At 35.0% G+C, this 16,671-nt stretch overlaps 2 protein-coding genes and 1 non-coding gene across 24 annotated transcripts in view; 1 reads left to right on the top strand and 2 right to left on the bottom strand.

Moving 5' to 3' along the window:
- PP2D1 (protein phosphatase 2C like domain containing 1) overlaps positions 1-16,671 on the top strand; it is a 42,368-nt gene that overhangs the window by 23,646 nt on the left and 2,051 nt on the right. For 2 of the 17 annotated variants that reach the window (XR_004960192.1, XM_036267576.1), the window contains exon 6: positions 9,069-9,174. The exons of 2 other annotated variants lie outside the window; for them this stretch is intronic. Coding sequence is in view for 6 of the 15 variants with exons in the window: in XM_036267576.1 (XP_036123469.1) it covers positions 9,069-9,174 (106 nt within the window). In the remaining 9 variants the exon portion in view is untranslated. Of the gene's footprint in view, positions 1-609; positions 676-3,923; positions 4,832-9,068; positions 9,175-9,336; positions 9,381-10,012; positions 10,037-16,671 lie in introns of those variants that run through there. 13 more of the 17 variants (XR_004960194.1, XR_004960193.1, XM_036267579.1 and 10 more) reach the window with 11 other exon arrangements.
- LOC118633646 lies at positions 1,342-1,467 on the bottom strand. The gene has a single exon (XR_004960206.1).
- Positions 4,919-16,671, bottom strand: part of RAB5A (RAB5A, member RAS oncogene family) — a 32,419-nt gene continuing 20,666 nt past the window's right edge. For 2 of the 6 annotated variants that reach the window (XM_036267589.1, XM_036267591.1), the window contains 7 exons: positions 16,483-16,654; positions 14,322-14,364; positions 13,548-13,596; positions 12,410-12,561; positions 11,977-12,099; positions 9,843-9,936; positions 4,919-6,367 (listed from right to left, as the gene is read on the bottom strand). In XM_036267589.1, coding sequence (XP_036123482.1) covers positions 6,252-6,367; positions 9,843-9,936; positions 11,977-12,099; positions 12,410-12,561; positions 13,548-13,596; positions 14,322-14,364; positions 16,483-16,562 — 657 coding nt within the window. In that variant the 5' untranslated portion in view covers positions 16,563-16,654 and the 3' untranslated portion in view covers positions 4,919-6,251. Of the gene's footprint in view, positions 6,368-6,436; positions 6,556-9,842; positions 9,937-11,976; positions 12,100-12,409; positions 12,579-13,547; positions 13,597-14,321; positions 14,365-16,482; positions 16,655-16,671 lie in introns of those variants that run through there. The other 4 variants (XM_036267594.1, XM_036267593.1, XR_004960195.1 and 1 more) reach the window with 4 other exon arrangements.

The raw sequence follows: 16,671 nt of genomic DNA, 5'->3' as shown, positions 1-16,671 counted from the left end.
AATTGCAGGAGGCAGATACATCACTGTCCTCTACAGAAGGAACACTTTGCCTGAATATGCATGACACCTTAAAAAGGCTTAAGTAACATCTCAAAACTCTTCTTAATCCCTGTATGATTACTGTCCTTAAGCATACCGCTCTTCCAGTAACCCGGTCCCATTTTTGTTCTGATAACATTTTCTGAACAGCAGTCTCTCCAGCTACTGAAAACTGGTTAGCTTTAAATCTAGGAATTTTTCTTATGATCAAATTCATTAAATTTTTGTGTAAGGATCTTCATCACAGTTCACTGCTTATTTTCATATCCTCCAAAGAGATGTTGCAGGGACCTTTCTTGAAAGCCAATCTGTCCTCCCTTTTATACTGTCATGACTTGCTTCTTTCTTCAGTTTTGTAGACATGTGGACATACAGTGATATTTTAAAATCTCCATTTTCCATCTTTGTTGGGGCTTTTTGTTCATTATTCTATTCTAACTTTCAGCTTAATAGTCAACTCCTTTCAACAACTTCATTTGCAGATGACAGCACATGCAACCCAAGGTCCAAGAAATAAAACAAACTCTGCATACCCAATTTTTCTTATCTGTTCCATTAATACCCTTCCAGGGCCTAATCTTACTTATCCCTCTACTTCCTGGGCTATGCATGTATAGCTGAGAAATAACAAGCACCTCTCCTTCACTTTCCCTTTCCATCATGCACCATTCACACAGGTAAGAATGTTGAGTTATTCTGAAAGCACTATCTTTCTTTTTATCAGGATGAATAATTTGTCAAAGAAATTAAGTAACTCAAAGTCAGACAGCAAATAAATTATAGTGCAAAATCTACAACCAGGATTTAATGTCCCTTCTTCTAGAAAATAGTAATACAAGAGTAAAATCAGCTAAAAATGGCATTTCCTACTCTCCAGCACACACACATGCGCGCACGCAACAAATAGCGCATATGGCTATGTTTATCAAGCTCTCTGCGGAGGCAACAAAAATCAAAATACCAGTTTACCACCCTTTCATTGTTAAATACATAACCAGATTAAATTATTTTCAATTCATAAAGTATAACAACAAAGTATTTTCTTTTTTGCTTTGACTTGTAACATACAAATAAACATTTAGGAATCAGTGGATTTGACTATTTTGAGCCAGAAACGCCCCATGTTTTCAGAGCTATGCACGCACTATTTATGTGTGTATATGCAAACATAATGAAATTTAAATTTATTTTAAAAGAGGTATTGACTATGTCCTCCTTACAGAACAGTTTTGTTTACCCAGCTGGCATGTTCAGTATCATTCCATGTTGCTTTGCTAATACAGTTATCTTATATATATGTATATCCTCCCGCCCCCCGTATCTGTCCATTATTTCACTCAATTCATCCCAGTCATCAAAAGGCAGTTTATTTTAGGAAGGTATGGTGATTAGAGCAGTCTGCAGCCCAATTTGTGTATCTGCCTCCCAATACAGTAATAATTTACAATTAGCAAAAGAACTATTTCCCCCATTTACCCTCTGCAGAGCCTAAGCAGAATAACCAGCGGCAAAGACATGTTAATACAAAATATTAATAAACCCAACTACAAAACAATAAAAGGTCATGCAACTATTAGGATTTTCATTTATATATTTCTTAGGTTTCTATAACATTTTCCACATACATCTTAATCTGATGGTCCCATTTAGTAACTCAGATATTTTAACAATTCCCAATACGCAAATGAGCAAATAGGCTCAGTCGACACTTGATACTAATCCTTTACTAAGTTATGCTCTTTTTATCCAATCATACTAGATTGTGGACCTCAGCCTCTTGAAAGTTAAATTACTTTACTTAAAAAATTGGAGAATTTCCTGGACAGTGTGGCTCAGTAGGCTGGAGCGTTGTCTCATACACTGAAAGGTCTCAGGTTCAATTCCTGGTCAGGGCACATGCCCAGGATGCAGGTTCAATCCCCGGTCGGGACACATACTGGAGGCAACTGATCAATGTCTCTCTCTCCCTAAAATCAATTAAAAACATATCCTTGAGCGAGAATTAAAAAGAAAATTGGGGCCCTGGCCGGTTTGGCTCAGCGGTTAGAGCATCGGCCTGCGGTCCGGAGAGACCCGGGTTCAGTTCCCGCTAAGGGCACGTACTTCGGTTGCAGTTTGTCCCCGGCCCTGGTTGGTTGTGCGGGTGGCAGCCACTCGATGTGTCCCTTCACGTCGATGTTTCTCTCTCTCTCTCTCCCTTCCTCTCTCTCCCTCCCTCTCTATCTGTACAAAAAATGGAAAAATATCCTCGGGTGAGGATAAAAAAAAAAAAAAAAAAAAGAAAGAAAATTGGGGATTATCCTTGAACCCCTGCAGCAACAAAATTCTGATTTTAGCACCATGTTTGAAAACAGAATATTGTAAATTTTCAGCATTCTAGGAATTTTCATTCTCAACATTATAATATTCAAACATCATTAACCCCATCTCAGAATAATTTAAATACTTTTTTGTTTGTTTCTTTTTGTTTGTATTTTTTTATCCTCACCCGAGGACATTTTTCCATTTTTTGTTCAGGAAGAGTGAGAGGGAGAGAGAGGAACAGAGAGAGAAACATCGATGTGAAAGGAACACACGAGTGGCTGCCACCTGCACAACCGACCAGGGCCGGGGACAAACTGCAACCGACACATGCGCCCTTAGCGGGAACCGAACCCGGGTCTCAGGACCGCAGGCCGACGCTTTAACCGCTGAGCCAAACCGGCCAGGGCAATACTTTTTAAAATCCTCACCCCAGGACATTCCTGCATTCATCTTCAGATAGAACAGGAGGGAGAAAGGAAGAGAGAGAGAACATGGATGTGAGAGAGACACATCGACTGGTTGCCACCCACACGACCTCAACTGGGGCCAGGGACAAACTGCAACCGAGGTACGTGCCCTTATTGAGAACCGAACTTGGGAGTTTCCGGTCCGTGGGACGATGCTGTAACCGCTGAGCCAAACTAGCCAAGGCATAATTTAAATTTATAAATAATAAATTTTATAAATAATTTCATATCAAGAACAAACTATTATTTATGGTTGAATACACAATTATGTTCCTAAAAATTTGGGGAAAATCAATTTTCCTAACAAACAAATCTTTTTATAAACCAAAGAATGTTATTGGTAATACAACCACCCCTCAATCTGTTCAGAGCATTATTTTCTTAAGATTTCAATAATGTACATATAACAGGTTCATCTGAACCATGAACAAACTATAATCAACTTTTAAGATTTCAGTTTTCAAGCAAAGGGTTTAATTTCATGTTGGTTAGCTATTATCCATTTACTACATTAACAATATATATTTTTTCTCACAGCACTAAGGGACTCAATTTCCTTTTAGCCACACGTCAGGAACTTAACAAGACTGGCAGTAACAGTCATATTCTAATTTTTTTCATCACCGACACGTTTATGTATAGTTTTGAACTTTTATCAGTTACAAAATTATCAAGTCTCACTTAAAAAAAAAAAATCAAAGTTTATGTTTTTAAACAAAAAGGCATTTATTTAAACATTTTAAAATGTGTGCTCTATGGGATATATGTTGGTTATAAAAAAGTTCAACTTTTGGCTCTGCAAAATAAGTTAACATTTGGAAGTGGTTTCATAAAAAATTTGATTTTTCAGTGTCTGTAATTTTAGCTATTTTAACACTAAATGCAGTATTTTAAACACTAAATTGCTTTAAAATTAGGAATAAACTGGTGTTTTGGTTTGAAATTTGAATTACTGTAAATCATCCTATCAATGATAAGAATATTACACATATTTTAAAATGGCCTGCTTTATGCATTGAACACAGAATTAAACACAGAATTATTAGTTAACAGCATACTATGATAAATTGGTTATTAAATCTCCAGAATCAATTTTTTCTAATAATCTTTTAGGTAATGTGCAAGCAGTCTTATGCAGAAATGGGAAAGGCTTTTGCTTAACCAAAGAACACACTGTGCAAAATACAAACGAAAGAGAAAGAATACTTCAGAATGGAGCAATAATTACTTCAAATGAACCCCACAGGCTCCTAGAAGGGCAAATAAAAACCACAAGAGGACTTGGATTTCATGGAAATCCCAAACTGAAAAAATTCATTATTCCAGCACCTCAAACTATTTCTGTCCCTATAGATAACTTATGCCAATTCCTTATCTTAGCTACTAATGGACTCTGGGAAGTTCTGGATAAAAAGGAAGTCACTACACTGGCAATAACAATGTTTCAAATGTATAAAGAAACATACTGTTCTAGCATCCAAAAACAATCTTCACCATCCAAACATCCTCTGTTTTTCTCAATCAGTGAACCAAGCATTAATAAATCAGAAAGTAATATCCACACATGGTTTCAGCATAAATCTGAAGAATGCGTGTCAAGTACAAATTCAAAAGAAAAACTGTTAGACTCAAAATATTCTAAATATTTCACTGGTGGTCCTAAAAATGTACAAATATCTCTACCAGAAATGACTAGTTGTAACACTTGCAACAAGAAAGAAAATGATGGACCAATCCATGTAGATGGTATGCCAAAAGATTCAAGTGAAAAAGAAAAAACACCCACCAAGAATTTCTATGAAAGTGCAGCTGAGTATATCAGCCATGAACTTGTAAATGCTGCTTTAGTGGCTGGCTCCAGAGACAACATTACAGTTATGGTAATACTTCTCAATGGAAGTGAGTATCAGTTTCTGAAGTAAAAGATAAATTTCTGACTATCCAGAATACAAAAATATAAAGAGAATTCTTCAATGAACCAGATATTAGGATACTACATTAGTACCAACAAATCATTTTTAAACATGTGGTAAAGAAAATATGAAAGAAGATTTTGAGTTACATAATGCCAATTATATGTTCACTGTTCATGTCAAAAAAGAAAAACCAGTACTTGATTTTTGTACCACTTTATTCCAACCTGAGCACCTCAATATAAAACTAAACACTGGTGAACTGTTTTCTTTACTAATTCTGAATTACTGTAAATGTACACGTTCTGGTAGCAGTTCAACACTTAAATAGATTAAATCATCTCTGACACATGGTAGGTTTCATATAATGAAAATACCTAAACAATTAGTGCAATATACTGAACTGATCAAAATAAAACAAACTTTGGAAAACAAAGCTGCAAGACTTTTACTAACATGTCTCAATACTTAGGCTAAAGATTACTGGTACATTGTTGATTATGGTTCTAGTCATGTAGGAATTGAAGCCCCTTCCTTTAAAAGGGAGTGAGAACGAAGAAATTAGCTGTTTTAGTAACTGTACATTTTGTATACTTTTAAGCAACTCTTAAATATTACAGAAAAGTAATAAACATATGAAGACTACAATGCAGTACCCTATTTACAGTACAGCTGAAGATCGAATTTAAAATAATCAAGTTTGAATGTACATAATTGTTAGTGCATTGACTATATTATGGCTAAAGGGAACAAAAGCCCCCTCTATGCCCCCAAACAAAACCAATATAATGGCCTGCAGTGATTAAATAGAAATAACAGACACCTGGTTTGTTTCATGTTTGTTGAAGAGCTCACGTGTTTGAAGGAAACACTACCCATTAAGACGCATTTATCAGTTTTCATATTTCTAAAACAAAACGGGGTTACATTTGATTTTTTTTAAACCCCATTTTAAAAATAACAGGACTGGCTACAATTCAGATGCCACTCAAGTTCATCCCCCTCTACCCCGCCCTCCTCCCCAAGATGTGGGACTGTTTTCTTGTAGCTAATTTGCTATCATGTGGAATGTACACTTTAAATATGAATACTAAGAGAAATTACCGGATGCCTAAATACTATAGCTAAGCATAAATATCTTTAGAACCTTCTTCTAAAAAAAGAATGTTTCTGAAAGGCTCAAATTAAGTTCAAAATTGTTTTCTTAGAACTGGCTGGTTAACTGTGGATTCAGATAGTCACTTGTCTATATCCCTGGTGATGAGAAATGATTCCCCCTAACCTTCTGAGGAAACAAGTGCACCCAGCTCTCACTTCCCCGTCTACTGCTGAAACATTAGTCAGAGGGTCACATGCATGTTATTAAAAATTAAGTTCAAAACACTCAAAATAATTCTGTATTAGAAACTTGACTCTATCATAAGTCTCTTCTTTTTGGAAGTCATACTGAGCTGGTTAAATGCTCCAATTCCATGGTTATTAACATTTAGGAAGCAGAAGACTATTCCAGCTAGATCAAACTGGAGGTTTAGTTACTACAACACTGACTCCTGGTTGGCTGCGTGGGTTCAGCAAGGTCTACTCCTCTTCCCCTGGTAGAATTTGCTCCTGGATTCTGTGGTTCATTCTTTGGCAACTTTTTAGCTGAGAGATAAAGTATTAAAATAAAATAAACACAATCAGAATATGCATACTGTTTAAGAATTACTTACATCTGCTTACTTATAATCTGCCTTTCCAGTTAGGTTATCCCAGCGTATCACATAATCACATGTCCATTCTTTTAAAATGTTTATTGAGCATCCATTAAATATCAAAACATTGGTCACTGTCTTGAGGAAGTTTAATGAGTTGATGGAAGAGTAAAATGGGGATCAGTTGCTGACACACAATTAAAATTTAACTTGACCAGAGCAATATTAAATTCTTTATATAGATTCACTTAACAATACCAGAAAAGCTGTACTTTATTTCATAATCATTAACACTTCTATTATTTAAAGAAAATCTAAGTTAAAAATGATGGCCAGGCAATATGTTCATAAAGAATCTCAGCTTATATCAATGTTCTCTGGTACCACAAGCACTTTTTGGAACAAGTTGGGATATAAACAGATACCATTACCATCACAAAGCAGAACTTGTCCTCTACTGTGAAACCTAATTATTACCAAATTATGACAGATCACATCTCCTATTTTCTTCTTGGCTTACACAGATTTTACCTTTCAAATATCTACCATTTTCCTCTCATATAACTGAATAAGAACACTAATCTCACTCACCAGTAACTACTTAATATAAGTGAGATTGTTCCTGAGGCTCTGAAAAATTTATTTTCCAATTTTGAGTCAGATGAGCATGGCTTGCCACATTCGAATAAAGCCCTTGAACCAGTAGTTACGGCTTTAGCTCTGCTAAGCTCGGTACAACTAATGTTCTCTGGAGCACCGCTCCTACTGAGTAGATATCGTCTGCTTGGATTCTGAAGATCCTTGATGTGCTGGATTTATTAAATGTTAAACATCTCTAAGAGTACAGATTGTAAGGGTAGATAGACACAATGGTTTCTATCAACCTTGGGGATAGAATACTAAGGCAAGACTCTAACTTAACCTTAGCTTTAGCTAAGTTTACACAAAAGTTAAACATGCTCTACTTCAAAATCGGAATGTCCTTTATTTATTGTAATAGTGCACATTAGCATTAATAATCTTTAGAATTCTAGATGCTGGGCTGGGCAATAGATCTGGGAGCCAGGAGCAATGAGGTTTGGAAAGAAAAGCCATCACCTTGGGCCACTTCTCTAGAACTGTTCAACAGATGGTAGTGTTAATGGTAACAAAATGGTAAATTTCCAGTCAGCTGTATTCACAAAGTCTCACTGGACAAAGAGTAAGCTAGCATTATAAACTTTATTATAATGAATACCAACTTAGGTTTTGGAGTGAGTGACCATTTCTCACTTTAGCATACTTCTCCAAAAGCTCCATGTAATTAGATATTAGTGAAATCAGGAGGCTGAAGGAAATCAACTGTAATAAACTTTCAGCTTCTATTGGTTAATTTTTAGTGATGATAAATTAAAACACACTTTTGGGATCTCAAAAAAAAGTCTCCTGTTATTAAAGTGAAACTGGTACTATCTGTTTTGTATGGATAACTATAGCTTACCACTTTGTCCCTAAATTGATTAGGATTAGCATTAACTTGATCTAAAAATCCTAGATCAAGTTAATGAAGACCTTATAAAATTAAAAGCAAATGATAAATTTATTGTAGACTCTCCCACGATTAAAGTGCACTCCATTTGGGAAGTCATCAAAAGTAAAAATGTGAGTGCATTGTGTGATTTAAGTTATAATCTGGTAAAAGAAAAGGCCTTTCATTTCTTTCAAGGAAAGAAAATTCTAATTTCGGAAAAATAATCAAAAGTTTTAGTATGTAGGCTACTTTCTGACTGGAAAAATGACCTTACTAGTACATGTGAATAAAAAATATAAATTAAATAAAGTCCATCTGGTACTCTTAATACCATCAGAAAGTTTTAAAGTTCAGCCTGACTTGAGGAACCTATTATTTCGTTTCCTTTTAACTTTTCATATGTGGTACTGGATGTCATCGTCCCATTTGTAAAAAGAGCACTCTGCCACACAATCCTTCACAATTATGTTAGCATTTCCCTCATAACTGCAAGCCTGAGTTTTCTCAGGAAAATATTTTACACAACAGGCAAGTTTTTTCCTAAATGAGCCACCATTATACTCTCACCTAGTGAAAGATATTATGACAGTACTTGCAACTTTCACTGAGTTTTCTTTAGCTTCTAAATAAGCTCGTAATTGGTTAATCTGTATGACTTCAATATAAAAGTATATTTATTTGGGGATAGGAATGTAGACATCCAGTTAATTGTCACTGTTGTTTAATAAAAGATGTTATGGGACATGAAGAGCTCTTGCACATGAATAATGTGGAGGCAGAAAACTGTGAAAGCCACCTAGATAGACTATTGCCATAGAATCTGCATCTTAAATTTAAAATTAATGGAAGGAGCCCTGGCTGGTGTGATTTGGTGGTCAGAGTATCAGTCCAGTCAAGGGCATGTACCTGGGTTGCAGGTTTGATCCTTGGCCCCGACTGAGGCACGTGCAGGAGGCAATCAATCAATCTCTCTCATATCAAAGTTTCTCTTTCTCCCCCTCTCCCTCCTTCCTTCCAGTCTCTCTAAAAATCAATGGAAAAAATATCCTTGGGTGAGGATTAACGAGGGGAAAAAAAAGAAAAAAGAAAAAAACTAATGGAAGAAGGTTAGGGTCAATAAATACTTTTATTTTTGTTGTAGACAAAAGGAAACTTCCTTTTTATTACTAACTATTCCAACTTCATTACCTGTAATCAGCAACGGTCAACTAGCAATTATCATCAGTTAAAAGAACCTTACAGGAAAGGTAAGAGTGCTACAGAGGATCGAATGACCACTGTGGTAATTCATGCTTTGAAACTTTCTCTATTATAATATTTGCATTAAAAGAATATGGCTCTAAGTTTATTACCTTTTATATAAAAAGTATACCCTAATAGAAAAACACACGTTTACTCAAATTTCTCAGTGAAATCTTTAGGAAAGCATTCTGCTTGAACTATCAGCTCAAAGTCCAGGCTTTCAACCGAGAAGAAACTAAACTACAAGTATTACAACCTAATAGGTAAAATAATCTCTCAAATTTAACAACATTACAAAGTAATGAATGCTTAGTCAAAAGGATCTAAAACAGTTACAGAATCTTTAAAAAACAAAAAAAGAAAGAAAATCCAAGAAATTTTATAAAAATCAAACTAGCCTTGGCCAGTCTGGCTCAGTTGCTTGGGTGTCATCCCAATGCACTAAAAAGGTTGCCAGTTTGATTCCTGGTCAGGCACATGCCTGGTTTTCAGGCTCGATCCCCAGGAGGGGGCATGCAGGAGGCAGCCGACTGATATTACACTCTTACATCAATGTTTCTCTCTCTCTCTCCCCTGCCCTGTTCTGCCCCCTCTAAAAATAAGAGTCAAAATAAAGTTGACCCAGTGTAACTTATTTTGCCTATATTTATAGTTTAAAAAAAGTTAATCTTACCTATTGCCATGAATATTTCATTTACATTCATTGATGTTTTAGCTGATGTCTCCATGAATAATAAACTGTTGTCATCTGCATAGGACTGTGCTTCCTGTTTATAGAACAAATATAGTAAGATATATCCTTTGCATATACTATACCTGCATTATTTTTGTTGTTAAAAAAAGAGGCTTCATTATTATGACTCCAACTTAATTACCTATGAGTAAAACAAAGGTAAGAGCATTGTGTAATTTTCTTATTGCCTTAACTTCTTGCACTACCTACCCAGCCTGATTAATCTGGTCTAATACTAAATCTGCTTTCTAGCCCTGCCCAGTGTGGCTCAGTTGATTAGAGCATCGTCCTACACATCAAAAGGCTGCAGATTTGATTCCTGGTCAGGGCACATACCTAGGTTGTGAGTTTGATCCCCAGCCAGGGCACATACAGGAAGCAAGTGATTGGTGTTTTTCTCTCTTTCTTCCTCCCTCTGCATAATCAATAAGCATGTCTTCTGGTGATGATTAAATAAACAAATAAGTAAAATAAAGTCCTTCAAATCTGCATTCCAGAAGGGGAAAATTTTTATCCTATTCTAAATACAAAACTTTCTTTGATCTCAATGGCATATTTTACGTATGCTCCTTATCTGCAATAGTCAAAGGAAAACCAAATATATAATACTGGCTTCAACCACTAAATGGCACGCTCATATTTTTCTAAAAGACTTCCTATAAGCAACATTTTAATTTTGAATATATCATGAATCATTCCTTTGAAAACTGTATTACTACTCTACCTTTTTGTCATGCTTTATAGTTTACAGGTGTTACTGACTCTGATCCTCACAGCTTTTAAGAGCAACCAATTATCTTTCCCATTTGACAAAGTAAAAATGAGGTATATAAGGTTCCTTTGAACTGTAATGCGACAGAGACACTTTTGATTGTAAGAGCTCTACCACTCATACTGGGGAGGTAACTATCTTCAAGTAATAGATGTTACCATACCTCACATGGTTGTCACCAGAATCAAATGAATTGCGCATGCTCGGCTTTATATCTAATAGTGTAAGAACTATTACTTCCCTTTCTCCATATACAACATGATAAAAATAAATAAATAAATTTCCATCACTGATACTGTACATATAATGGCCACAACCAAAATTCTCTGGTAGAGAAGCTGAGGAATAAAAGAACAGAAGTTTTAAAATGTCTAATAAAGACATTTGCTTTATTTTCAAAAACTGTACTTTATTTTATAGCAGGGACCATTCTCAAATAGCTATATCAGATAACATACAAAATGGATTTTTTGAGCCTTTATTTTTGAAGGTCCTTTTTAGAAGGACATGAGTGCAGGTTATGTGTACCACAAATGTGTAGGTATATATGGGTATGCATATGTGTGTTGATATATTACAATTACGTAAATATACTTAAAAATTAAGGTTTATGCCCTGGCCGGTTTGGCTCAGCGGTTAGAGTGTCAGCCTGTGGTCCACAGAGACCCGGGTTCGGTTCCCGCTAAGGGCATGTACCTTGGCTGCAGTTTGTCCCCGGCCCTGGTTGGATCGTGTGGGTGGCAGCCACTAGATGTGTCCCTTTCACATCGATGTTTCTCTCTCTTCCTCTCTCTCCTTCCCGCTCTTTCTGAGTAAAAAAATGGAAAAATGTCCTCGGGTGAGGATAAAAAAAAAAAAAATTAAGGTTTATCATGAGAAGCATTTTATTACATACAGTACACCACATTTGTTTAATACATTTTACTTTCTATTATTTGCATGGTTTTAAAATTATAACTACTGTAGCCTAGCCAGTATGGCTCAGTGATTGAGCATCAACCATGCACCAAGAGGTTGCCGGTTCAATTCCTGGTCAGGGCACATGTCCAGGTTGTGGGTCAAATCCCCAGTAAGGGCATGCGGGAGGCGGCCAATCAATGTTCTCTCTCACCGATGTTCTATCTCTCTCCCTCTCCCTTCCTTTTTCTCTAAAATCAATAAAGATAAAAAATAAAAAAATAGTAACAATAAACAAAATGTCCATAATTAAAAAAAATTATAATAACTGTAATTCAAGTGTGTATACAGAAGAAATATTTACAATAAATATGTGCCTTGAAATAAAAGTTATATTTAACATACCTGGAAATCAACAGCTCTTTTATTTGCAAGGTCAGCCTTGTTTCCTGATAAAGCTATTACAATGTTAGGACTGGCTTGCCTCTGAAGTTCTTTAACCCAATTTTTGGCTCTGGCAAAAGACTCCTGGGAAACAAAAAAACAGTTATTTTGAGGCACAGGATCAAAAAATGTCTAGGGAGAGTCTTTGTGAGACAAGGCTTTTAAGACTGTCCAATGTGACTCTGGGAAAGAAATTCTTAGGCTTACTGTATTATTTAAGACACTTTTATCTTTTTTTTTTTTAAAAAAAAATCAGCTTTTCTAATTCAAAAGTTTTTGGCAGAAATGTCATGGTTGGCTATCAAAACAATTTTTAAAGATCTTTTCTCTAATCAAAATTATGAATATCAAAAATAGTCAAACTAGTTCCATTATATTATGTATCTCTACTTACCTCATTTGTGATATCATACACAACTATGGCTGCTTGTGCTCCTCTGTAGTACATTGGTGCTAGGCTATGGTATCGCTCTTGACCAGCTGTATCCCATATTTCAAACTTTACTGTTGTGTCATCAAGACACACAGTTTGGGTTAGAAAAGCAGCTGAAAGAACAAAATGTCTGCAGTAAGTTTATCATTTGCCCCTTAATATTTTCATAATATTGAAAACTCCTGGAAACCTGACAAATTATTGTGTACTCACAGTTTACAGTGGCTTTAAATACTTGTAAGATCCATGCTTCAAAATGAATATATATGCTTACATATAAGACCTTTATAATAAAATCACTTTGAAAGTTTCTTTTACATTCTTAAAAAGTTTACTGTACTAAGTAAGCTTAATACATTTCTTAAAACTGTCTTAAAAATTGTAACTTTAAAGTGTAAAACTTAAGAAATATATTTATTAATATTCTTGAAAAAAGTGGGAAAAAAGTCAACATACCTATAACTATCTACATTGCCAAACTATGCCCCCTGCTCCATTCTCCTGGTTTTTATTGGCGTACTCTGGGGATTTAGTCCCAGTCCACTACCACTAAATTAATATTTTTATTATTCCTTCAAAACGTTGAGACTTTAATTCTTATAATCATTATCTCAACCTAGACTTAATTCGCTAAATAAAAATTCAACATAAACTCCCAGCTCTTTCATTGCTTGTCATAAATTTTTTTTTTTAGATTTGTACCTTTATATCTCTTCTCACATTTTAATTTTAACAATAAGAAATATTCTTTGACACAGATATTTTTGCTTTTAAAATTGAGGTTGCTGTGAAATCCTGCAAAATATTACAGTATTACTTATTTTCTAAACTGCTTCATGAGAACAGTATAAAGTAAAATATCTATTATAAATATACTTCTCTTGGTTCTATGGATAAACATCAGTAAAGACACCACAATGGACACTTGTGAAAAATAAAATGACTTATAAAAGGTTATAGGTTATAATCAAGTAAATTAACCTTAAAATATCAAATGTGAGAACAAATGTCTAACCATAGCTAGCTGCACCGAAGATATTTATGAACAAGATCTACACATAGCCATTTTTAGCAGCATGCTGACCAACAGTAATCATACCTGATAGTTCCTTTCCTTCATTAACTTTGGTAGTTGAATCCCTACAGCTCTATTATTCATTTTAAGTTGGTATGCTCCTCACTTTTACATTCAGCTCAAGGTGTGGTCTTCAATTCCTCCCAAACTGGCATGAAAGTAAGTTACTGAAATTTCCTAGAACTGTTCTATCATGTAAGAAAATTATAATCCATTTCTATACATTGTAACAATTTATTTGGTGGTGTCAATCCTTCAAGAGATTCTCTAGTTAATATGAAATGTACAGACTAAGCCAAGTGTAATTAGATATTATATCTAATATTAGATATAATACTTATTTTTCCTATAATTTTTATTTGTTGGTTGTTGGCTTTACTATCAGCAACTGTAATATTAATTTTGCAAACATTATAATTAGAAATGTATTTTGAGCTACATTCTAATGAATATTTTTGTGAATTCTCTTAAGTGTAGTCATATTTAAAATATACTCGCCCGGCTGGTGTGGCTCAGTGGTTGAGTATCGACCCATGCACCAAGAGTTCACTGGTTCGATTCCCAGGCAGGGCACATGCCCAGCTGTGGCAAAATCCCCAGTGGAGGGCATGCAGGAGGCGGCCAATCAATGTTCTCTCTCATCGATGTTTCTCTCTCTCTCTCCCTTCCTCTCTTTCTAAAATTAATAAAGAAAAAAAAATATATATATATGTACTCTAATTCATCAAGCTTCTCTTCCCATACAACATTAGCAGTAATACTCATTTTCTAAAATCCTGTATTTATGGTAAAGGATACTGAGAAAGCAACTGTCACTTTTTCACTTTCATGAATGGTTCTCCTATAGAATCAAAAAATATATTTAAACACTTAAAACTTAGCCTCTAAAACAGTACCTTTTTCTCATTAAAAGGGAAACAAAGAAAAGAATGGATCATAAAACATAAGCCTTTTCTCAAGTAAAGTTTTATGCAACTTGAAAAAAAATTGGGTTATAATCTGCAATTCAGACTTTTCTCTTTTCTCTGACCACGAGTATATTAGCAGTAAAAACATTTGCTTACACTTTTATAAATCAGCTCTAGACTCAGGGAAATGACTATTAGTTAATGTTGTCCAAAAGCAAATATAATCTGATTCTCAAACCATTTAAATATATCAAAAAGGCTACCAATCTTTTTTTATTAATACACATACAAAAACGACAAATAAAATAGAGGCAAAGAAACGCCAACAGCCCTGGCCAGCGTGGCTCTGTTGGTTGAGCATCGTCTTATTCACTGAAAGGTCACCAGTTCAATTCCCAGTCAGGGCACATACACAGGTTGTATAGGTTCAACTTTGAGTTGGGGCGTGTACAGAGGCAACCAACTGATGTTGCTATCTCCCATCAATGTTTCTCTCTCCCTCTCCCTTCCTCTCTGAAATCAATAAAAACATAAAGAAAAAAGAAATGCCAATAAATACATTAAAAAAACAGCCATCCATGACCAAATAGATTCTTTTAGAAATACAAAGCTATTACACCAGTAGGCTAAAAAAAATAAACCCGTGTTTTACTTAAATACATTAAAAAGGGTATTAGAGTCAACATGCATTCCTAACAAACACATAAGATTTTTTCCTTAAAATTTATCAAGTGTCCACTCCATCCTTAAATCTGAAATCAGTATTTTGCTTAAATCTAGAAACCAAACAAGAAAGTCCACCATCACAATTATTTAACATCTTCTGGGATATCCATGTAATAATAAAAACAATAAACTATTGGAAAGAGACATTATTTGGGGGAGAGAAGATTGATATGAAAATCCAAAGGCATCAACTAATGTAAAGCAGATAATATGAGTTATTTAAATGGACTAGAATAGGGTCAACAGCCTTACCATACACTGGCAATAACCAGGTTTTTGGTGTTATATCGGGAGAAGAATCAATCCCAATCACATTAATAAAGATCAAGAACAATCAATTCACTCAATTCCTCTCAGAAACCATTCTTCCTTCCACGCTATTTAGTAGCCCTACGTTAGTGCTCCAAGACTTCCCTATGCAATAACATGTTTCACAGTTTTTATAATCTTTTAAAAAATATTATATTGTGCCCAGCCAGTGTGACTCAGTGGACTGAGTGTCATCCCATGGACTGAGAGGTCCCAGTTTGATTCCCGGGCAGGGCACATGCCTGGGTTGTGGGCTCGATCCCCAGTAGGTAGCATGCAGGAGGCAGCCAATCGATGTTTCTCTCTCACACTGATGTTTCTGTCTCACAAACAAACAAACATATTTTTCTTTTCCTAGATTAGAAGTTCCTTGAGAAATTACTCTTAGTTATTCTTCTCTCCATACCCAACATCTAATGTAAATCTCAGTTCATATAATGTTCAAAACGTTTGCTAAAAGAAGTTCACATAAGATAAGTGGAAATAGTTTGGGGCTATTTTAGATAATATCTGAATAGTTCCCAAATGAGAAAAAATAGACAACCCAAAAGGCCTCTACTCAAGTTATTATATAACTAACGCAATCGCAAACAAAATCTTTATTTGATCATACCATACTGTTGCTCATGTGATATGATGACAGCATAATTTTGAGAGAGGAGAAAAAGACCAATATTAGAGGCCAAGGGAATGAGTTTTAGGGTTTATCAAAAACACATTAAAACAATTAAAAGTGTTATAGTACCACAAGAACAAAAATTAAGGGAATATAACAACCCAGTAGTATCATAAACATTGTATATTGTAAGACCATCATGATTCCCTCAAGTTCTCAAATACTACTACACAGCAAATAACTTCCCCATAAAATTCAGTGAAGTCTAGATGACATCTTCAAATCCTTAGTGCCTCTAACAATACATTACTAGTTGTTTACAAAGTTGTAAAAATAAATTCTGGCACTCAAAATATAACTACATCAATACTGTAGCAACATTAACCAACCACAAACTTACCTCAATCTGCAAAACCACTTTAATATATCCAAAACGTCTATTTTCTGGCTAAGAACCATCACTTTCTTAGACCTCTTCATTTTCTCTTCACTTCCATCACCAGCACTAGCAGTTGGTTTTCTTTTCGGGCCCACATTTCACAAAGAAACAGCTTTTATCACTTCGAGAGTTACTGTGTACGCGACGACA

Source organism: Molossus molossus, unplaced genomic scaffold, assembly GCF_014108415.1.
Source record: "Molossus molossus isolate mMolMol1 unplaced genomic scaffold, mMolMol1.p scaffold_m16_p_18, whole genome shotgun sequence".
Lineage (NCBI taxonomy): Eukaryota > Metazoa > Chordata > Mammalia > Chiroptera > Molossidae > Molossus > Molossus molossus.
The sequence above is the reverse complement of the archived record's forward strand: the minus strand, read 5'-3'. Positions and strand labels throughout refer to the sequence as shown.